The sequence below is a fragment of the Cydia pomonella genome, chromosome 4, assembly GCF_033807575.1.
Source record: "Cydia pomonella isolate Wapato2018A chromosome 4, ilCydPomo1, whole genome shotgun sequence".
Classification (NCBI taxonomy): domain Eukaryota; kingdom Metazoa; phylum Arthropoda; class Insecta; order Lepidoptera; family Tortricidae; genus Cydia; species Cydia pomonella.
In genome coordinates, this window is record NC_084706.1 from 14,136,670 (window position 1) to 14,161,737 (window position 25,068).

At 36.7% G+C, this 25,068-nt stretch overlaps 1 protein-coding gene across 3 annotated transcripts in view; it reads left to right on the forward strand.

Moving 5' to 3' along the window:
- LOC133517124 (hemicentin-2-like) overlaps positions 1 to 25,068 on the forward strand; it is a 217,322-nt gene that overhangs the window by 163,708 nt on the left and 28,546 nt on the right. For all 3 annotated transcript variants that reach the window (XM_061850284.1, XM_061850283.1, XM_061850285.1), the window contains exons 8-11: positions 12,665 to 12,809; positions 14,180 to 14,310; positions 17,225 to 17,384; positions 22,902 to 23,053. In XM_061850284.1, coding sequence (XP_061706268.1) covers positions 12,665 to 12,809; positions 14,180 to 14,310; positions 17,225 to 17,384; positions 22,902 to 23,053 — 588 coding nt within the window. The remainder of the gene's footprint in view (positions 1 to 12,664; positions 12,810 to 14,179; positions 14,311 to 17,224; positions 17,385 to 22,901; positions 23,054 to 25,068) is intronic.

A 25,068-nucleotide genomic window follows, 5' to 3' on the forward strand; every position in this document is an offset into this window, starting at 1 on the left:
AGCGATCCCAGCGCATAAGGTGTTAAAAATTTGAACTAACTGCGGATAGCGTCTTTAACATTTCGTACAATTAATGGCTCGAAATGAAACTTTGATTTACGATTACTCCTGAAATATTCATTTAAATTGTATGGTGTAAGGGACCATTGTAAGCTGTATGAAATGCTTAATATAACTAACGTATTTATTTTGATAATTGTTAATAATGTATCCATGTAAATAGCTTTGCAAATGCCACATATTACGTGATCTTTTTCTAGAAGTTAAGAATGGATATAGTAAGTTATCCTTAAAAGATAGACATTTCACATCGCGGACTTTTTGGTAGACCTATGAATGAGAAACAACCCCACCATACATTGTGTTGTTATAGCTCAAACGGATTAGGCAGCGTTTTCGATTAAAGCTCCTAGCCAGCGTGTTTTTTTCCGACAACATCGTTATATTTCAAACAATTTACACAAAACCTTAACAAGCTATATACTTTATCCTTCCTCAAGAATCACTCTATTGATAGATGAAAGTCGTATGAAAATCCGTTCAGTAGTTTTTAGTTTTGGAGTAGTTTTATAAGATGTAGTGAATTGACGTTTTCCCCTAGACTTGCGGACACTAGGTTGCGTGACAGTCGTGCACGCTCCCAATAGTGAACCAGATATATATTAAGTGGCGAATAAGGTTTCCAAATCACATTTTCTTTTGACATATTTTTCTTTTTTTTTTGCTCTTTTTTTCACGACCGGTTTGGCCTAGTAAGTCGATGATCCTGGGTTTGAATCCCGGTAAGGGCATTTATTTGTGTGATGAGCACAGATATTTGTTCCTGAGTCATGGATGTTTTCTATGTATTTAAGTATTTGTATATTATATATTATTATGTCGTTGTATGAGTACCCACAAAACAAGCCTTCTCGGCTTGCCGTGGGACTCAGTTAATTTGTGTAAGAATGTCCCTATAATATTTATTTATTGTTATTGTTATTGTATGTCCGGCAACAGAACTCCCCAGGAGCACTCGGGTGTGTAAGGTCGCTACTCCCCCAACTTATTATAATTGTTATTACTTTCAGCATTTTTAAGTTGTTCATCGGACACTGAGGCCATTGAAGTTTCAAGCTGGCGGCATCAAAATGGAGTACCTAGGTACTGTTTCAAATAAATGGGTGGTAAGTAAGTACATTTGGTGAAGTGGAACTGCTGATGTTGATCAGAAACGGAACTCTTCCACGCGCGTGATTTGTCTTCTTTGTTAAGTTTGTAGCGAGTAAGTTTCAAGTACCAAGGTTTTTAGGAACCTTTGTGTCAAGGTAAAGGTCTGACGATGGGTTCCATGAGGAAGCAAGGGAACACCTCAAATCTTATAGGCATATAGTCATTTTGGATTTTCATCAATACCTTAAGCTTTTTCATTCCCACTAGTGGCATTTAATGAAGTGGAACTACTGATGTTGACCAAAACGGAACTCTTGAACGCGCGAGATTTTTCTTCTTTGTTTTTTTTTTTATGATATAAGAGGCAAACGAGCAGACGTCACACCTGATGGTAAGCGATTACCGCCGCCCATGGACACCTGCTAAACCATAGGGGTTGTAAGTTCAGTGCTGGCCTTTAAGATTGGAATACGCTGTTTTCTTAAAGTTTTAAATGTCGTATTGGTCCGGAAATACTGCAGGCGACAGATCATTTCATAGTTTAGCTGTATGAGGCAGGAAGTTTCTAGATAAATGCACAGTTGAGGACTGCCAACCATCTAAGTGGTGAAAATAAAAATGTTGTAGCGTAGAGCGATGACGAAAAGAGGCGGCAAGGATTAATCCGAGCAATTCGATGGAACACTCGCCGTAATAGATTTGTCCTGATAAGTTTGTAGAAAGTAAGGTTGTTAAGAAACATCTGTGTCTAGATCCAGGTCTGATAGATACCTCAAACCTTATAGAAATACATATAGTTTTTTTTGGATTTACATCAATATCTTTGGGCGTTTTATTAAAAAAAAGCTACATTTAATCAAGTGGAACTGCTGATGTGTTCCAGAACGGAACTTTTCAACGCACACGTTTTGTATTCTTTATTAAGCTTGTAGTGAGTAAGGTTCTTAAGGTGTACTTAATACATCAATGTCCAGTTCTGATGATGGGTTTCATGAAGAATCGAGGGAATTCCTAAAATCTTTTAGGCATACATGTAATAATTTCTGGTATTTTATTTACATATCAAGCATTATTATTAAAAAAGTGTCATTTGACTAAAAGTAACAGCTGATGTTGACCAGAATGGAACTCGCCAACTCGCGCGCGATTTGTTTTATTAGTTAAGTTTGTAGCAAGTAAGTTTTAAGTATTAAGGTTTTTAGGAACATTTGTGTCAAGGTAAAGGTCTGATGATGGGTCCCATGAAGAATCGAGGGAATTTCTTAAATGCTATAGGCATATATGTAGTACTTATTGGATTTTCATCAACATATTATCAACTTTTATTCACAAAAGTGACATTTGATGATGTGGAACTACTGATGTTGACCAGAACGGAACTCCAACGCGTGCAATTTTTCTTCGTTAAGTTTGTAGCAAGTAAGGTTCTTAAGAAACATTTTTGTCAAAGTACAGTTCTGATGATGGGTTTCATGAAGAATCGAGGGAATTCCTAAAATCTTATAGGCATACATGTAATAATTTCTGGGATTTTATTTACATATCAAGCATTTTTATTAAAAAATTGTCATTTGACTAAGTGTAACAGCTGATGTTGACCAGAATGGAACTCGCCAACTCGCGCACGATTTGTTTTATTAGTTAAGTTTGTAGCAAGTAAGTTTTAAGTACTAAGGTTTTTAGGAACATTCGTGTCAAGGTAAAGGTCTGATGATGGGTCCCATGAAGAATCGAGGGAATTTCTTAAATGTTATAGGTATATATATAGTACTTATTGGATTTTCATCAACATATTATTAAGTTTTATTCACAAAAGTGATATTTGATGATGTGGAACCACTGATGTTGACCAAAACGGAACTCCAACGCGCGCAATTTTTCTTCGTTGTTAAGTTTGTAGCGAGTAAGGTTCTCAAGAAACATTTTTGTCGAAGTACAGTTCTGATGATGTGTTTCATGAGAAAGCGAGGGAACTCCTCATTCTCCTCAATTCTTATAGGCATATAGTCATTTTGGATTGTCATCAATATCTTTAGCTTTTTTTATTCACATTAGTGGCATTTGATGAAGTGGAACTAGTGATGTTGACTAAAACGGAACTCTTCAACGCGTGAGATTTTTTTCTTTTTTTGTTTGTTGTGATATAAGAGGCAAACTAGCAGACGAATCAACTGATGGTAAGCAATTACCGCTGGCCATGAATATCTGTTACACCATAGGGATTGTAAGTGCGGTGCCGGCATTTAAGATAGGAATACGCTCTTTCCTTAAAGTTTTAAAGATCGTATTGGGCCGGAAATACCGCATGCGACAGATCATTTCATAGTTTAGCTGTATGAGGCAGGAAGTTTCTAGAGAAATGCACAGTTGAGGATTGCCAACCATCTAAGAGGTGAAGATATAAATGATGTAGCGTAAAGCGGTGACGGAAAGAGGCGGCAGAGATTAATCCGAACAATTCCTCGGAACTTTTAAGTTTGTAGAAAGTAAAGTTCTTAAGAAATATCTGTGCTAGACACCAGTGTCTAGTGTCTAGGTCTGATGATGGACACCTCAAACCTTATAGAAATACATATAGTTTTTTTTTTCATCAATATCTCTAGGTGTTTTATTTAAAAAAAGTTATATTTGATCAAGTGGAACTGCTGATGTTATCCAGAACGGAACTTTTCAACGCACACGTTTTGTATTCTTTATTAAGCTTGTAGCGAGTAACGTTCTTAAGGTGTATTTATATCAATGTTCAGTTCTGATGATGGGTTTCATAAATAATCGAGGGAATTCCTGACATCTTATAATTTCTGGATTTTTATTTACATATCAAGCATTTTTATTAAAAAGTGACATTTGACGAAATGCAACAGCTGATGCTGGCCAAAATGGAACTCGCCAATTCGCGCGCGATATGTTTTATTTGTTTATTTTGTAGCAAGTAAAGTTCTTGAAGACATTTGTGTCATAAGGTCTAGTTCTGAGGATGGGTTCCATGAGAAATCGAAGAAATTCCTCAAATCTTATAGGCATACAATACATAAGTACAGTAATGTTTGGATTCTCGTCAACATATCAAGCATTTTTATTTAAACGAGTTAGTGATATTGACCAGAACGGAACTCTTCAACGCGCGCGATTCTTATTCTTTGTTAAGTTTGTAGCAAGCTAGGTTCTTAGGAAACATTTGTGTCAAGGTCCAGTTATGATGATGGATTCAATGAGGAATTGAGGATTTTAAATCGATTTGAATTCACAATTGGGAGGTATTGAGGATTTTCGTCAACATATCAAGTTTTTTTTATTTGAACAAGTGACATTTGATGAAGTGAAACTGCTGATATTGAGCAAAATGGAACTCTTCAACGACAAGTATTTTACCTTAGGCGTGTTTTTTATTTTATTTCGTTTATAGCATGTAAGGCTTTTAAGGAACATTTGTGTCAAGGTCCAGTTCTGATGATAGGTTCTACGAGAAACCGAGCTTCTCATATTGTATAGGATAGGCATACATATAGTCATTTTAGGATTTTCATCAATATTACAAGCATTTTTACTCAATAAAGTGACATTTATTGAAGTAGAATTGCTGATGAAGAACGGAACACCTCAACGACTTCCAGATTCTTTATTTTTATTACTCTTCTTTCTTTTTCATTATTCTTAGAACAGGTATTTCTACTAAGTGAACCGAACTGCTACTATTAAAAGTAGGTAGGTAGGTAGGTTAAATAGGTTAAAACTGTAAGGATTATTATGTATAAGTAGTCTTTCTTTTAATTAAACATAGGTAAGTAATTCTATTTAAGTATAAGTGTCTTTAAAAAAAACATCAATCGACTCTTATCTGTCACTAGTTCCAGTTTCAGAGTATAAAATCCGGGTACACAGCCACGGCCAGCCGGGTAGCCAGACACTTCGAATACGGACAAGTTATTGTGAATAAAAAATCTTATCGTCTTGCAAAAGTTATTGTCATAAATGTATAGGTTTCGAATACATGAATATAAAGTTAAAATGCTGGTAAAAGTATTAGTTTTTATCATTAACCATTTTATATCCCAACAAAACTGTTACCCTTACAAAAATAAAATGCTTTCATTACCTAATGTAGGTTACGTTAGGTAATAAATAAATAAATAGGTAGGGACAATCTTACACAGATTGGCCCCAAACTAATCAAAGCTTATGCTAGGGGTACTATATGGGTACTAGGCGACGGTAAACATACTTATTTAGATAAATATATATTTACGTATATACATAGAAAACACGCATGCCTTAGGAACAAATATCTGTATTCATCACACAAAGAAATGCCCTTACGCGATTCAAACTCAGGACCATCGGCTTCATAGGCAGGGTCACTACCCACTAGGCCAAACCGGTCGGGAAAAGGTAAAGATAATTAGGTGAAGACAATGAATAATTAAACGTATTATAAATTGACACCAATATCCATCAAATAGTATAACTAGGTATGTAAAGAGCGGGCTTCAGGCCATTACGTCGCACCTTTAGAATTAAACTAATTTGACTCAAAAAGTACGACTACTTTATATATGTAGTTTGGTAGAACAGTAAGAACTCACTATATGTGTCTCTTTTTCATGCGGTGAAATCCCCCCCCACCCGGAAAGGGTAGCGACGCCCATTTTATCGACTCTCGAGTCGACTCCAATCTGATACTAATAGTAAGTAAGTACTTACTTAGTAAGTAAATTGTAGTAGTCATCCCTCTTAGTAAAAGAACGGAAGTATTGTAAAGATACTACTTTTTAACCGACTTCAAAAACTTTTTTTTTGTATATATGTTAAGTAAGATCTTCGTCATTTCTGAACCAATGTTGAAAATTAGTTATCGTTTGAAAGTGGGTATATAGTTCCAAGATGGTCCTATTTTTGACAAAACCACGAGGAATTAAGGGAACTCCCCAAATCTTATAGGCGTTTTTTAGTTTCATCAACAGACCAGGCATTGCCATTCAAAAAAGTGCTATTTGAAGAAGTGGAACTTCTGATCAGGACCAGAAAATAACTCTTTAACGATGCGTATTTCACGCTAGACGATTTGTCTTCTTTGTTATGTTTGTAAAGAAGCTACTTGCTTAACGAGGTTTAAGGAATATTTGTGTAAAGGTCTAGCTTACATCATGGGTTCCATGAGGAATTGAGGCAACCTCTCAATTCTTGATGGAACGTAAAACTGTTTATTGACATAATTGTCGATAGGTATCCCATCTGCTCTAATTTACCCCACTTGACGGTACTTACATGAAAAAAACACTTCTCTTAAAAATAGGAAACCGACTTCAAACATAGGTATTAGAAAACAATACAAAAACTGTTATTGTATTTTCAGAAACCATACGGAAATAATGAGGATGCATCGACATAAGAAGAATCGAACATGGGCAAGATAAAGTTCAAGAAAAAAGCAAATATAATGTGTACTTGTGTGTAGTCAAAGAAAGTTGAAAAATAAAGCATAATTAATGGCCATAGAATACAGAACCGATACACGAACATTAAGACTATTAAAAATAGACATATAAGTTGATCGTACTACTCGTACTAATGTATCTCTTTTGTTCAATTATATTATTGCATTAAAGTTAGATTCTCTAGATATATATTATTCATAGGTTCTGTATTCTATACGAATTGTTTCAGTGTAATTATTGTACTAAATACCGTTGACCACCTGTCAACAGTATTTATTTCTACATTACTATCACAGAAGATTTTAGGCCCTACAGTAGTTTTTGAATTAGTATTTACTATGGACAAATATAGCGAAATGTGAGTTTTTACCTAAAATATCAATCTTTTGTGAACGTGGTGTAGAGTATATACCGCCTAAGACTGAAGTAGCTACGCGGGCAACGTTTTCAAAATAGAATCGTGTTCATGGTCGGCCCATGGTAAAAATAATTAGGTACCCGTAGACCCGCTGGTGAACACTGTTTATGATAACACTTAAAATAAACCCCGTGGACCCACCAGGAGAACATATTGGAGAGACTAGAGATAATACACCGCTTTAAGGGCGGTCGCACTCGGCATTGACATCTGGCGTCTAGATGGCGGGTGGACCTCAGCGAATTTCAAAGAAATATTTATAAACATCCAATGACGTTCGGCTCGGACACCAGATCTTCAATCTCCTGATTCCTGTGGAGTCTCCAGGTTCCATCCTCTCCACGTGTGAGTCCTAGGATTTTTCGCGCTGCTAGACTCCGATGACTCGGGCACGTAGTCCAGATGGGTGAGGATCGTGCAGCCTGGAGGGCGTACTCTGAAGTTCCAAATGGCCGAAAACCGTCTAGACGTCCTAGGTAGGTCCCGCTGGAGAGATGAAATGCAAAAAGACCTTAGCGAACTCGGCGCCGTCGACTAGATGGAAACGGTTTTGGACAGAGAAGCATGGCGGTCTTTGGTGTCGGAGGCCAAGAGATCCACTTCGGGTCGCTGCGCCATAGCAGTAAGTAAGTATTTATAAACATACTGTACCTTTTGTGTACCTAACCCAAAACGAGATATTTAAGAAAAAGTCCACCCGCCATTCTGACTTCAGGATTGCGGTTGGACCTATGAAATCTTGCATTATAACGCACTAAAAGTATGCAGTTATATGGTACAGTCGCCATCAGATATATCGGTGTGGTGGTATCGAGGTGCTCAAAGATATCTAAACACGCACTCTAACCCCTTGACAGTAGAGGCATGTTCAGATATTCGTGGGTACCTTGGCCGCTCCGATATATATGATGGTGACTGTACCTTCAGTGTACCTCTGTAAATAGAAATAGAAACCGGTGTACCTCTCCCCGAAACAAACTAGGCTAAGCTCATGCACAATATAACTGCATACTTTTAGTGCGGTATAATGCAAGATTTCATAGGTCCACCCGCCATCCTGACGTCAGGTTGGCGGGTGGACCGTTTTGTAAAATATCTCGTTTTGGGGAAAGGTACACTGGTTTCTATTAAAGGTACACTGAGGTACACAGAAGGTACAATATGTTTATAAATATTTCTTTGAAATTCGCTGAGGTGCACCGCCATCCTGACGCTTACCATATATCTAAGGACCGACCTTAGGGGCAATAACGACAGTGCCAGTTCAGTTGTGTCATTCATAAATTCGAGCCAATCGTGCTGTCTAACACAACTAGATGCGATCAATCGCGTGCGTAATGCGAACTCATCAACCAATCACGTTGTGGTACTTGTGACTGCACGATTGGCTCAAACTCGTGTGCGTAACACCGCTGTACTGGCCCCATTCTTATTGCCCGTAAGGCCCGTCCTCAGATATATTATGTCAATGACACAGTCGCGATTTTAAAAAATCACATCGCTTCTGCTACCAAATTGTTGAGCATAACGTTTTCCTATCCATAGGTTCCATCTGTCCAGTAGGATCCACCATCTCGATCCACCAGATTGAAGAGATTGTTACTTAACTGATGGATCGAGATAATGAAACCTACTGAATAGAGCGGGTCGATTGGATATAACAAAGTACGCTTATATGAAACGCTACTCCGGTGTGCGAGTGAGACAGTCAGGCCAATTTGAACTTGCATTTGACAGAAAACTGTCTCCATCAAACGCTACCAGTTCCATTGCCGGCCTCTTCGCTGTCTTCTATAGTGGTTCAATCTTACCTTGCTTATGAATAAAAAGGGGCGTGCACACCCGATATTAGAGTAATATTGGAATCATATCAGTTAGTTGCGGGCGTCTCGCTCGCACAAATACATGCGTATAAGTGCGAAATGAACGCACAAATGACAGCTAACTGGTATTATTCCAATATTATTCTAAAATTGGTTTAATGTCAGTTGCACTTTCGAATTGGCCTACATAGCGATTTCCTTAGCCTGCACACCGGATCGGCGTGTGGGCCGGCATCTAGCTAATGTAAAGCCACCTCATTAGGTGCTTTTAGCCTTTTGAACGGCAAGAACACCTAAAGATGTGGTGAGAGAAAGCCGCGCGTCCCTCATGCACTGCACTAGCTTTACAGCTTGCATTGCGACCAATGTATGCCGCTCACCACCCCGCCGGTCGCGTGGGTCCAATCCGCGGCCCTAGAAGACGTACTTTACATATAAACAAGAGCACGCGAGCATTTTGCGAGTTGTCTATGTGTACTTGTGTTATCTAGGCGCACAAACGGTTACAATAACAGGAAGTGTACACCGCGTGTGCAGTCCAACACGGGAGCACGGGTGCGATTCGAAAATAACGCGCTAGCGACGCATTACGACATTGATATTTTACCCTTTGAACGCCATAACAAAAACGTTATTCACATGACAAGGTCACGGGCGCAAGTGAGCTTGAAAGTGCATGAGTATTACCTTAGGGACTTTGACAGCGATTATAACAGCTATAATCATTAATGTGTTCATGGCCCTTAAATCATGTCTAGTGACGGCGCCTTTAGGTTTTCGTGACGTTCAAAAGGTTAAGGGCGTTTGCTAGCTGGCGCTAGTGCACGGAGCGGGCAAACTCGCTCAGGTGCCTTTGTAAGTAAAATCAGTCGCACGCGTCCGCGCCAGTTGCTCATACTGTAAGAGCTCGTTCCCACTATGTCGGATGTCGTGGCGATTTTTAATCGTACGTTCCACTGGCAGAACATTTTATATGAAGCTGTTCACACTCGTCCGACAACGATTTTGTGTCGGATACGACATAAAATGTCGTGCGTTTTGCCAGCCCTCCCAGCCCGGAAAAAAATCGTGTCGTGTCCCGCTCGCGTACGAGTGAATATAGCGCTGTTCACATTTTGTCGGATGTCGGAACGATTTCGCCCGCGCCGCCCGCGCGGCACCCCCTCACACAACCACGCGTCGCTGCCGCGTCGTTGCGATCGCTTCTTAATTCAGCTATCAAATTCTGAAATATTCCTAAGGTAAATCTTTCCCTGAGAATTGGGTGTACCCAATATCTCCTTTTTTTAACTGCCTCTAATCGTTTCTTTCGCAAATAATACAAAACCACAAACATTTCGTCGACGTTCATCTTGTACTAAGCCTCGCTACCCACTCGAAAAATACACGCCAGCTGCGATCGTGCACGACAGACGACTAGTGGGAACAGTACCGCCGACACCCGATTGAAATCCGGATCCGACATCCGACATAGTGAGAACAGCGGCAACGACACACGATTAAAAATCGCCACGACATCCGACATAGTGGGAACGAGCTCTAAGCCGCACGCCCGCTCCATGCACACGCGCGACGTTGCGGACGCCCTATGCCCTAAACCTTACTTGAAAGTGTGAAGGTTACTCTGACAGCGGCTATATCAGCTATAATGTATTTATGACGCTTTGAGCATAGCTAGTTACGACGCCTTAAGGTATTCTTGGCGTTCAAAAGGTTAAGGGCGTCTGCTAGCTGACGCGAGTGCACGGAGCGGGTGCACGCGCGCGGGTGCCTTTGTAGGTAAAATTCGTCGCACGCGTCCGCGCCAGCTAGCGTCGCCAGTTACTGTTTTTCGTTAACCCGCTCCAGCTAGCAAACTAATCGCAAATGGTCCGAGATTGGCGCAATAACCATGCATTCCCTTATCTGGATCTGGATGCACCTATTCACCAATGCTTGCTTTAAAGTAACTTGTCGACTCGTCCTGATAATATTTGTGCGACCGTGAAGAAAATCTATGCCGTCACTTATTTTTCAATTTATATGAAATAAAGATGTTAAATGTATTCAAAAGTTTTTATTTAATAAGGTATGTATAAGTGCTCTGTGCATCCGCACCAGCTAGCGGTGCCCTTAGCAAACCAATCGCAAATGGTCCGAGATTGGCGCAATAACCATGCATTCTCTTATCTGGATCTGGATGCACCTATTCACCAATGCTTGCTTTAAATTAACTTGTCGACTCATCCTGCTAATATTTGTGCGACCGTGAAGAAAATGTATGCCGTCAGTTATTTTTCAATTTATATGAAATAAAGGTGTTAAATGTATTCAAAAGTTTTTATTTCATATGTATATATAATGGAACGAAATACAGCTACTATCTTAGCTTGGCAAGCAGTTAAGAGTCGCTGATGCTTGTAATGTATTCACTGCGTTAATGTTAGGTTTAAGATTCTTTATTCTCACTAAGAATTTGACAATTCACTTACATGAGAACTTAAAACTACACAATTTAATCCTGCTTCATATGGCAAACGAAGGAAACGTTGCTTTGAACCGCGACGCAATCTCAAATGTTTCACTTTTACACAATTTTCCTGCAGAGAGACAAAACAAGTATGTACATAGTACCTTTTTACGATTTATTTTATCGTAACATATAAACTTAGATTTATTTTCTTGCTGCTAATTATGGTACTCCATAAATACATTTACTTACCTACTTATTGCTTAGGAATCTTATTTCTTGTTTAATAATAAGTTTATAACGTTTCTAGCGGGACATAACGCGAACTTTAAAAAATGTAATGCTTTTTCTACCTTTATTACTCGAATATGTAAGAGCAAGAGAGATAAATAGACGAAACTTACTAGTTCAAGGTAACCACTCGTTTTATTGTGAAAGTTCCGAATTAAACAAACTTATTTTTTAGCGTTTATAAGCGACTATACGGATCCAGCATTTGCCGCTCATTCGGTTCTCCTATTGCACGCAAGATGTCAGTACTAGAGAGGATTTGAAAAATCATAATTAAGTAGTTTAGTGCCATTTATTGAGCAGTAATAATTTAAAAAAATATATAAATTACTTTTTCATTATATTTCAGGCATACAAAGTGATGTAAATGGTTACAAAAGTAACTCTATATGAATGACATTTTTTAGTTCCAGTTTACGCCGCAGCGCATGATCAAAATTATTAATATCATCTTCCCTGGACACTTTCGGTCTTTGGTGTCATATAAGTAATTAATGCTTAATTGAAGACCTTCCAAATAGGATATGACTCAATTGTATATACCAATAGTAAAAATTACCCAAACTGCTACCAAGGCTCCATCTAGTGCCAGGTAGAACAAACAAAGCGGCATTTACCACAATTAATTAACGAAAAAACTCGTCTTATTACCGCCCCTGCAAGCATTTGAGTGCAAGTATATATATATTAAAATACCTTATAAAAATGTCTTTTAAATGATATATATGGCTTGAGTATACAAGCAAGTTTCAGTGTTTAATTGCAGTATTTTTAATTCTAGCATATGTTATATCAACTAATTCCAGCCCTGTACGTACTTAAACGTAAGTAGTGGTAAACAGAAATCTAGAATTTCTCATATTCTTTCATACAAAACACCTAACAACCGGCTACATAACAAGTACTTTGTAAAACAACAGTTTATATTCGCCACTCTTTTTTTTAAATTGCTCAGTCCCTGCACGTTATCCAAAGTTGGTGTCATACAATAAAATAATGCTAAGAGTAAACCCTTTCAAACGAGATATGTCTCAACAGTATACATCCATGGGACAAATTGCCCATTCTCCTTTAATTCGAAACTTGTTGTACCTAGGAATCTGAAGATGGCAATGAAACACAGTCATTGCTACGTTGGACGCCCTTGAAAGAACACAATGGGCAAGTTTTGATATGTCGCGCTGAACACCCTATGTTTAACTACTCGGCCATCGAAAGCAAGCTACCGCTGAGTATTTACTGTGAGTACTCGTAGTGTTTTATGAGTTGTTTTAAAAAGCGTAATACTTAATAAGGAGTAGTTCAGAAAAAAAGTAGCAGCCCATTATGTGGATTTTTCATTTTATTTAGTGATAATTTTTAAGTAGAGCATTTTTGTAGTAATCTGTACATACTATTCTATACAATTAAATACAAACGTATTTAAAATAAAAGGGTGAATTGAAGTTTTCGCCTTTTATATTACATGTCTCCTAAGACTTTTTGAACAGCGTCTTTTGAGAGAATTTATGAGGTATTTCTCATAAACATAGTTTTTTCTTTAAGTTTGTTAAGATACTTAATACAGTATTAAATTGTCTTATGTTCGGTATTGCACTTTTTTGATTTGACTTCACTTTGAGGTAGTTATATGAAAGTTCCATTTTTGTGTCTTTTCGATTATTACAGAAATTTGTCTCCCATAGAAAAACCTCTGTCAGAGGTTAGATTGGAGAGACTTACTAACTACCGAAGATGAACTCTAATTTATTGGTATTATTTACTCGTAAGATGATATTTCTAAAAGCATACAACTCGTTGAGAAAATTGAAATTCAAGTATGGCATTGCAGAAAACGGCAGGTGAAGATTGTCAAATTGTGTTGTACAAAAAGTTACGAAGTACATTGCAATAAAAATGAGAAAACTCAAACAATCTGATATTTCTCAATATGATTTTATTGTTGTTATTATATAGTATTTTATCTACAGATTACTGAAAAAAATAAACTGCTACATAAGTAGTAAAAAAAAAATTAAGATAACTGCAACTTTTTTACTGACTAATTTTTGTCGCTGTACCTACATCGGTTCATTCATAAAGATGCGTGCTTTGGTTCATATTTTCATAAAATTAAAGGTTAGATTTGACAAATCTGCGCGTCATCGTGAATGACGCTATCTATATGATTATTTATTATGTAGGTAAAGAAGAAACGCCATCATAGATTTTCGTTCATTAACCCGGCTGTTGCTATCTCTAGTGCACGCGCATAATATGTATTGCTGTCAAGCTCGCACAGTGACAGCAATGAAATTATACGCGTGCAATATCAATAGCAACAGGCGGGTCAATGTACGAAAATCTATGTGGAAAGCGTTTAGGCATTTATATACGTATTTTCACAAGCTGTGAAATATCTTTTTTTACTTGAAATGATCCAAATCTTGTACTTAGTGTTTTAAACCTTAATAACAATGTCATTGTGTTTAATGTAATACCCGGTTTGTACTCGCAATTATAACTAGGTAGGTACATCTTCATTTCTAAAAAAGAGCTAGTAAATGTCGCGTAAATTTGAAATTCAGTGATATTTACGAAGCAATTGAGTTCAAAATCGTTGTGTCTACAGATGTGCCTGTGGCGACTATACATCTCGGTGCCAAGATGAACCCAAACGACATAGAGGAGGGGGACGATGTCTACTTCGGGTGCGAGGTCGACGCAAATCCGCCGGCTTATAAAGTGGTGTGGGAACACGACGTGAGTGCATTTTCTTGGCTGTTATTTTGGCTGCATAAAACAAGCACGTGACTTGTTAGTTACCATGTAGTGTTTGCCCAGGGCGGTTAGCTTGCAAGTGACATTTTGAAGGAGAGTTTTTTAAGTATTGGTTGTTTGGTGAAACTTGTTTGGTATAGCGCGTTTACCAACGACGCAAAATATAATTTAGATGAAGGTACCTACGTTTTAACATCGAAAACCGGTCAATATGGCTTATACTTCTCGTGTACTCCTCTCATAGTCATATCACTGAAAGTTATCTTTCCTCCATAATATACCTCGCCCGCAGCTTTTAATATTAACCTATACGTCATTTCCCGCCATGAATATAGTTGATTGGTCAATAAAAGTTTTGCTTGGCAGAATGAAGCTTAGTGTGTCGTGTGTGCGTAGTGAAGTCATCACGTATATGAACATTTCATGAGTACGAATGAGGTACACTACAATTAAAAAGACGGGACAACTTTACACGCTAACGGCTGCGTGAAACTAGTTTTCACCAAAGCACTTTGCAAAAATTGACTTTTAACTAGTGAAAACGCGTGTTTTCACCATGGCGATACGAAAAACTAATTTTAACTAGGGAAAACCCGTTTTACGGTAACATAGGTATAATTATAATTATTTGTTGCAACCGTAACGACTGAGTAACGTAGTACATATCTGGGATTTTCACTTCATGTGAATCAAAAACTCACGTTCAACACATCTGATAACAGTCAAGGCAGAAATTTGCAACATTTTCTTCGAAATTTACAAGCCAATTCGAACATACATTGACATCAAAATGTTATTTGAAGTATGTCATTTAGTTATCGTGCTTAGCTCGCGCCAATACATGTACGGACAAGTATGAGCTAAAAGCATATCTGAATGACATCATTTAGCCCTTAAACCTACGTGTTGGCTCAGGCTCGGCACATGCCTCCAGTCCAATTGTTCCGTGTATAAGTAAGTTACTATTTAAATGTAGCGTATACGAACGCATTTCATTCAAATTTAAATTGCGTGGCATGAAAAGTGTCCAACTCAATCCTCTGAAGGAATACAAAACCGCCAAGCTTAGTAGACTGACATAGTCATTAAATAAAATCAACGTGTTTATTTTGAAGTCTGGTTTTTCATAAAGGCTTTTATTACTTATTGAAACCCTCATGACCATTATGAAGTTTGTATGCAAGAATACCATTAATCGCTCGGTCATTAGGCTACTAGACTCATGAATAAAAAAATTGACATATGAATTGATTATTTTCTTTGACTTGTAAAACCAATATTCATAGATTTCGGATATTAAAAGTGTACCTATGACGGCTACATATTTTTAATTAAAAAATTGTACTTTTTTAAGTTTTGACATCATAGGACTCGAAGATAAGAAGTTAGAGTTAGTAAGTTAGAGTTAGGTATCTGAGGTTTTCACAATTTAATGATGGATAAAATGTCATATGTTATTTTCGACCCGAATGACGTCATACCACAGATAATTGACAATAACATGGCTGATATCGTTTTGCCTGATTACGTAAAAGTAAACTTTTAAAATATCTTTTGCGGTTTTATGAAAATATGAAAATATGTTTTTTTTCTAACTACGGAACCCTACACTGAGCATGTCGGGCCATGCTCAGTGCAGGGTCCCATAGTTACTATTCAGTTAGAATAGACTAAACGGGAGCTATTAGTAATTATCATGTACATTACAAGCGGAAGTATTCTCCTACTTTCGCAGCGCTTTCTACGTCTTTTTACTAAGAAGAGATGACTTTTTGTATTAACTCAAAAACTGCTGGACCGATTATATTCGCGTTTTTTTTTCCAAAAATAATCACTTTATCAATAAATGGTTGTTGGAGACCCTTATTTATTTTGAAAAACCTATCCAACAATAATCCACACTATTGAGCTTAAGCGAAAAAATAACAATTTTGTATTGGAGGTACCCTAAATTTTCTTTTTATATTTTACTATAAGACTTTCTTGGACTGGTTGATTTATATATCCGTGCCTTTTAGCTTCTAGCATTAACGATCACGGAGCAAAGCCTCAGACAGACGGACATGGCGAAACTATAAGGTTTCCTAGTCGACTACGGGACCCTATAAAGGGTTGAGTAGCCTATTACGTTAGTAGCCAAAGCGTGTTTGAGGCAGGTATATTATAAGCACCTGACTATAATGAATGTACACACACAGACAATCTGTCAAATATCAAAAGTGAGACGAAAATCGGAATGATGGCAAGTGTCATTCATCCAACTATTATTACGTTATATAGAAATGGCACATAAACAATTCATGGCAAAATACTGGTTATTTTGCGATATAAATTGTTTTTGTTTTGACAACAAAGCATAGAAGCGGAGCGTGAATCTCGCGACCAAAGCTTACGACGTTTTGTTCGCGTGGTACGGGTTGCGATGGCGACAATTTCATTGTTTGGTATGTCTTCTCTATAATAATGATAACTCATTAACTCATAACACTCTATTGGGTGTCATTAAAAGTATTGCATACAGAAATAATATGTGATTGCGTGAATGATTTGGTTTAGTAACATATTTCAAGATACTTATAGGTAACCACTCACTATATATTGAGTGATTACCTATATAAAAAAAAAATCCTATGCAACTATAGAACCATGCCAGAATGACTTCTACGACAGTGCTTATTGAGTGATGCGTGTCAAGTATCTTATCTAGTAGTTAAAGCGACAAGGTTCTGTAGTGGCCTAGGATTCAAATTGATTGACTGTACATTCACACAGCCGTTAGCGGGCCGCTATGAAGCTCAAAAGTAGTTAGTCCCGTCTATTCATTTGGGAAAATGTGTTTTTTCTAGTTAAAATTAGTTTAAATTTTGAAAATATATAAAAAAAGTTACTGATACAGGGAACGTTGCTACAACACAACGCAGCAAGCGGAGTCATAACGCACAACACCAACCTTGCGCTCCGCAACGTGTCCCGACACCAGGCCGGCAAGTACACTTGCACCGCATCGAACGTCGAAGGCGACGGCAAGTCGCCGGTACTACGTATGCAAGTTGTTTGTAAGTTACACTTACGCATTATTAAGCCATTTTGTATCTGTTGGCGAAATGTAATACGTCTAAAATAATACGTCTAATTGGCATGTCGATTGACATAAATAAAGCGATTGTGAAATCACAAACCGCGAATTAATATTAAACCTATAATAGAATATTATAAAAAGAATACAATCGATCGCGAAAGTTTTCTTGTGTTACATTGACGGCGTAAATTTTCATAACATAATAGGCTTTCATTGTTCATAAGGTGCTTCGACTCATAGCCTTTGAGTGTATTACGAAAATGAGGTAAACCCGAAATTGGCACGTGGGTCAAAAACATTATACGTAGTATGATATTAGAAGGTGTCTTTCCTATTATGAAATAAACAGAATTTTCGGTCGTACATTGCGAAGCTGAGTCGAAAAAATACAACGAATCCACGACTTGCTATTCCTGCCGAAGAATAATGACCTAAAAGCGCAATGTGGGTATTGCGCGGCTAATGAAACATTGGACTTCAAGATCACTTTACCGACTTAAACCGGCATATATATATGAAAATCTAATGCCGGCGCGCCTTCTGTAAGGGCTTACAACACAATAATATCGCAGCCTGTTATTACGAAGCTTATAACAATATTTGCTCGCATGTTTGAGAAAAAAGTATTTTACAGTATAAATAATATGGTAAGCGATGGTACTAGCGACTTTATTACTTTTAATCTAAACAATATGTAACTATGTTCTCGAAATGAGCAACTGTAACTTATTATAACATTATTACATTTACAAAAAAAAAACAAATAAATTACTCGTCTCTATTCATAATTTAAGTATACGCCATGTTTTTATTGAACTCCGTTAATTTTCAGGGTGTATTTCAGAGGAGCACAAATTATGTTAATAGAATATAATCAATAATTTACTTTTATCTTATAAGGCCCGTACACTAGCACACTTTCCTTAAGGCCTGATTACATATTGGTTAGTGTACTCAGCTACACACACGCCGAGGTTAACGGAATTCAATAAAAACACAGTGTATAATGTCAAAAGGGTTTGAAAGATCCTATTGAAATAATAATCAGATTCTTCACTTACGTCAACCTCGTTGGGGAATAGCCAACGTAAATAGACCTGACTTTCATCCTGAAGTGTGGGTACTTACCTACTTGAATGTCAATAATTGTATACATTTTCCCCCTTTTCTCATAAATACTTATAGATAGATGTTTACCACTGAGATAACACTCAGTAAGTATGTTTTTTTTAAATTGGCGATCGTTTATTAAAATGTTTAATATTTAACTGAATGGAAATGCTTCAGCTTATTTATTTACTCTTCGATGATCAACATTAAAATAAATATAAATAAATAATAAATATCATAGAACATTATTATTATTACACAAATTGACTAAGTCCCACAGTAAGCTCAATAAGGCTTGTGTTGAGGGTACTTAGACAACAATATATATAATATATAAATACTTAAATACATAGAAAACAGCCATGACTCAGGACCAAATATCCATGCTCATTACACGAATAAATGCCCTTACCAGGATTTGAACCCGGTACCATCGGCTTCGTAGGCAAGGTCACTACCCACTAGGCTAAACCGGTCGTCACTACCCACTAGGCTAAAAAATTGCTATATACTCGTAGAATATATCACACCATCAACAAATTGATTTGTTAGTCAATTCATTAAGAGGAATTCCTAGTTGCGATTTTTCCATACAAACGCTCTCGACTGATTCCTCCCTGGATTTTTAACCTAGAGCAGTGATTTTTTCAAATAAGATCAATATCATCAATATCTGTGTCGCTATGTTTTGCTTTTTTGGATTATTTTATTTTGAAGAAAGATACAGCGCCTCGAAAATCGCAAAAACGGCTAAATTGAATTGGCTGTAAAAAAAGGCACAGTATACAAATATGACAAAAAATATCCAAAAAATCAAAACATAGCGGCATAGATTATTTCTTCCTCTTGCAATTTCCAAAATTTCATAATGATTAGTTGCGTTTTGGAGGAGGAAACAGTCGAGAGCGAAACCTCGATTTTTGAGTTTTTTGCGAGTGAATTTCGGTCCGAGCTGCAGTTGTCCTTATCGCACGAATTGGAGGCGGAGACAGTTTCTAAATATACGTACACAGAAGGAATAGTGATGGGCATAACATCCTTATTAGGGATTGCAGAACCGGTACTGTTTTAAAGAACCGGGATTTCCCGGTACTTTCGAAACTGGTCTAATTATTTCATTATTTTAAATAAAACGACAGCATTTTGCGATTTGACCACCTTTCGTATTATAATTTAATAATCACATTTTCTTTTATTACGTAGTAGGCAATTTTTTTTAGAAATATAGTATTTTACATTGCTCACACTTGTGCGTCACAAGTAAAAGATAACTACTTTGATGTTTGCCACAAGATAGCAAATTTAATGAAATTACATTGACGAGGGGATTTATATATAAGTATCGCAGTCGTATTGTATAATCCGCCGTATTACATTACGGCTAGCCGATATCAAAATAAGGGCCATTTTGAAATGCGGCGGTTCAACGATTAAGGTATGTTGGGTAAATACCGGATGCGGGTGAAGAACGTAGGACATTCATTTCCCCCTAATTTGGCTTTATTTTTTAATGTTGACAACATTGTGTAAGACGCCATTTCATTGCGCCTCGACTGTCAGTGTCCCCGCGTCGCTCAGGGAGTCGGGCTTGTGCTATGCGCAATCACAGAGAGCAAGGTAAATTTCGCGAATTCTTCCTTCTATCCGATCTTCGCTCTGTAATTTATTTTGCGTATTGTGATGAAACTGTGTTTGTTTTTGTAATTGTGTTAACAGACCTAGCACTGCTGTAGACCGATATCCGATCTTGACCCTTCCAGGTAAAGATCGGACAAGGAACAATCAGATCTTTACCTATTTAAAAAACAGCAGTGATTATCAAACTTTAAATTTTCTTCAATTTACCTACTGACCTTAATTATCACATTTATTGTTTTCTTGATCACACTTTCGTACCATTATTTTTATCCAGTACCACTACCAGCGCGACGGTTACTGACAATGTAATTTTTTTAATTTCCGCAACCCAAAGGTTGCCTTTTAGCGATAAGACCGCATGTTGTTTACCTGTGCTTATGTGTATATTTTCTTTTGTATTGTTTTCTTTTATTGAGGTGTGCAATAAAGAGTATTTATATCTCTGCTCGGTCTGGCGCCGCTGACGCGCGCTGTGCGGACCCTCAACGTAATGGCGGAGAATATTGACCTATTCTCATGTTCTCTGAATGAATTCACAAAGTCAGCATTGTATATATTATGTTATAGATTTAATGATATATTTTAAATTGTATTTTTATATATAAGTAGTTACACTATTGTCTTAGGTTTAGTACCTGTAAAAATAGTTGTAAGTGTAGGAAAAAAAATAATAAAAAAAAATAAAAAAAAAATATTGTATAGGGATGATGATACATGTTGAAATTTATAACAAAATCGAGTAAAATAGATAGCAAATGAGCAATTTTTCGCAATAAAGTACCTATACATACGGATGCATATGTAGATGTGCACGCATACATACATTGCTAGTTTCGGATACAAAATAGAGATAGGGCTTCGAAATTAGTTTCCTTAAAATGCTTCAAGAGGGCTCTCTTTTCCTATATATTTAATTATTTACTTTACTCTTTACATACGATCCTTACATTTTATCAAAAAAAAAAGATTGTATATCAACTATATATTGCAAAATTAAACCAACAAAATCGCAATTTTAATTTTTTTCCATACTTCAAGATGGGCTCTCAGTGACCTTGACCTTTTTAAAGAACTACTTAGTCTTTTTGATTTCTAAGTTTGATTCTTATTTTTTTGGCGACCTTCATTAAAAATGACTGGGCACGATTATTTTTTATTTTGATTTTTGTCCCTCCTACTTAAGTACTTAATATCTTCCAGTACATTCCATTCAATAAACAATACATTTACACTTTCCCTAAACCTGTACAGTTCACGAAATCTTAAATTGTCAAAACTTCGCAACGTATCTATTATTTTAGTGTTTTTTTTCTATTACTTCGGGTAAACCTTACAATAAGTAGTTTCTTAGCACATTGTTTACTTATCAAATTGCCTTATGACATAGGTATCAAAGTTTGAGAGCCACAATTTTACCAATTTTTGTATCAGGGTTAAGATCGGATACAAAAGGGTAGACACCGGACCTATTTCTTTGTGATACCTTATTCTCTTTCCATTAGAAGCAACTTTTTTTCACCATCCAATGTTCTCCCTTGATGGCAAAACACTCGTTACCCTAAAAAAAAGTATGTCTCATCTTTACACAGGTACAAAACTAAAACCGTTCTATATTGAAGATTACCAAAATTCAGGCCGAATCTACGGTTATTATTTAACGATTCGCTACGTACTTCAAGAATCTTTCACGTGTTGAGATCTCGAAAAACATTTTTTCACGAGTTCTCTCAATTGGTCCCAAAATTGTCCGGCATTATCCCAACATACTTTACCCAGATTGTCATTGCGATACGTTCTTCAATAAGGCGGCCCAAGTTTAGCCCCATCGTACTACAAGTTAAATAGATTGTAGTTTAACCATAGGTATATTTATACCTACTTACAAAATTTCACAACACACCATGATCACTCCCAACTTACTGATACGGATAGGTACAGTCAAGTGTAAAAATATGGGTGTACACATCTTACTCAAAAATATGTCCCATAGCATCTTATTCCAGTGTAATAAGAGCGTAGTACCATATTTATGAGACGATTCTTTCGATAAATATTTTTGCACTTGACTGTACAACGACAACCGAAGATGAGACATCATTATTTTTTGCAGTTTTTACCTATATGGTAATTAATATCAATCAATCAATCAATCATTTATTATTTCGTCATCATAGGTGTAAAATACATTTAGTACAGGTGATAGGGTGTTTGGTATTAGGGTGTAATAGATACAGTATAATATAAAAATGAAAAACAATATTACGTGGTAACAACAAAAACAACTTGCGTCGGGCAGCGCAGAATAAATTCCGTCTAGCTCGCGGGCGATGTCGACGGAACGGCGCGCAATGAGCGAGCGCACGAGTCTCGCGTCTGTGTGCGCGCACTCACACTTAGATAGCTCCGGCTCCCGCCCACCGCAGCGCGACAGAAACATAGCTTCAAAAATTCGAGATTTGAAAAGTTGCTCAGCTAGGAATTGCTCTTAAAAAGCTTTGCTCTAATTATTCTCCTCGTAAAAATTACTTAATGCTTTTTATTTGTCAATATTTGAAGTGTCTGTATTAACAAATTAGAATATTTAAGTTAGAAAAACTAGACAATTTTCATATAGCAACACCTATAATCTACTTTAACAAACACTTTTCCAAATACCATTTAAATTAAAAAAAGGCCGTCTGTCGACAATTAGAATTTATTTGTTCAGTAAACTTTTAGTATATTTTTTTATTAATTTGCCCCTCAGACAAGCCTTTGTGTCGCAAGAGAGACATAAAGATGATCGGAGCGGCCCTTCAAGAGCCATCGAGCGTTGTGTGTGAGGTTGACGCTTACCCTGCCCCCGCTACTTTCGAGTGGACGTTGAACAACTCCGCCGGCTTTATAAAAGTCGATCCAGTAAGTATGGTACATATTTTATACTAGTCCGTAGCTTATGTATGCCTGCAACTCCAGAGGAGTTACATGCGCGTTGCAGACCTTAACACTCCCCTCGTTGAGCTCTAGCAACTTTACAACCAACCTGAACACAACAGTAAAATTTTATAATTTTTTATATAAGGACAGAATTGCTCGTCTCTCCAAATCACTGATAATCAAAAGAATCTTACAATATGTGGTAGTCTTACGTTTTGTTATTTAAAAAAATACTTTTGATTGTTATACAGGCTGTAACAAATATAGTGGGGATCCGTTTGAAACATTTGGTATCGTGTACTGATTAAGATAAAGTAGAAGAATTACTATCGATTTCATAGTGAAAAAAATTAAATTCCCCCTCCGTATCTCCGAACTTTTAGCGAAGAAAAATTATGAATTTTTTACATTAATATAAAATTACATTTCATTTTTTACATAATAATAATTTTATATAATATAAAAAAATACTATACATTTTACAGGAAAAATATAATCCTCCCTCTATCTTGGTAACTTTTTTTTTGACTTAACAAAATCATTTATGATGTCAGTTTGCAATTTAACCAACTTTACGTGTGTTTATTACAATTTCTATAAGTTAACACTAAAGACACCTCTTTTCACATGATAGAGAATTATCCTCGAAAAACCAACATACGTGCATTACATCGCGCAAATTAGTTAGACTATTTGCCGATAGATGGCGCTTTACACAATTATACTTAGTATTGGTACTTCTGACCACAAGTCTTTCGCATTTATATCGGATAATTCGAAGTTTGTACCGAACCCTCGGTGCGCGAGTAAAACGAACTCGCACTTGACCGGTTTTTTGATATTACTCCCGCTAAACTTGCGTGAAATGTCAACCTTTAGGGCATGTATTCACTACCATGAACAATTTTGTTTATAAACAGTGTTGGTAAAGGTTTCTTAGAAAATGTATGGTACTCATTACGAAACATTTTTTATAAACCTGATTTTAAACAAAAATGTGGCTTTATGAGCAAGTGTGATGAAGACGCTTTTTGCAATACAAGTGTCAAATATTTTTAATACTTGTCCCTATCATTTTACTATTGCAGCTATCTGATCCTACAAACATCTCGCTAATATAACTTAAGCAACCTAACTTCGCAAAACGCATACAAAAATACATATAAATAAACCCAACTCGTGACCTGTCCTAAGACATTATTTACTCACTATTGCGATTTCATCAGTAAAAATCAGGACCCACATTTTCCCTCGAACTTGATAAGGGTCGACTCCAAAAGTAATGATATTTTATCTGGTCCCCATTGTAAACATGAAAGCACCTCTCATTTCCAAGCCGATTATTAAAAATCATTCGTATCAATGATTGCAAAGAATACCTGCATTGAATCATAATATTCAAATATTTGTACGTTTCAACAAACGGAACAATTTCGTAGCGGTAAGTCCGGGAATGTCGCAAGAGCATAAATGTGACCGCTTTATTTGTCTTCCTTTTTTTCCTTGAGAGCGACTGATATGAATTTTGGGATAATGGTTAAAACACGTCGCTGGAGGCCTACAATTCTGTAAGAAGCTACAAGGGTTTTCGTTACTTTCTCCGTTTCACGGATAATCTTTGTGAATACATTGTTTTTTCAGACAGTTATATCATCATATTTTTTTTGGATGAAAACTTATATTTCCACTGACATTATAAATACAAAGATAATACTGTCTATCTGACAGCTCACATTTTCTTTTAAATGTGGGGAACTCATTAGGTATAAGAAATTACTTTAAATTATCATTTACATACGGCCCGATTCGAAGAATGATTAAGACACGTTTAAGATCTTTAAAATATCGATAACTAAACGACATGTCAAAATTGTCGTCTATTTCGATTCCGCTGTGATCCCAATAAAATCTATCTACGATATTTCTAACGTCAAAGTGACATTGGTTGCCCGAATCGAGCTGTTTCTGTCAATTATACGACATACAAACTATATCTA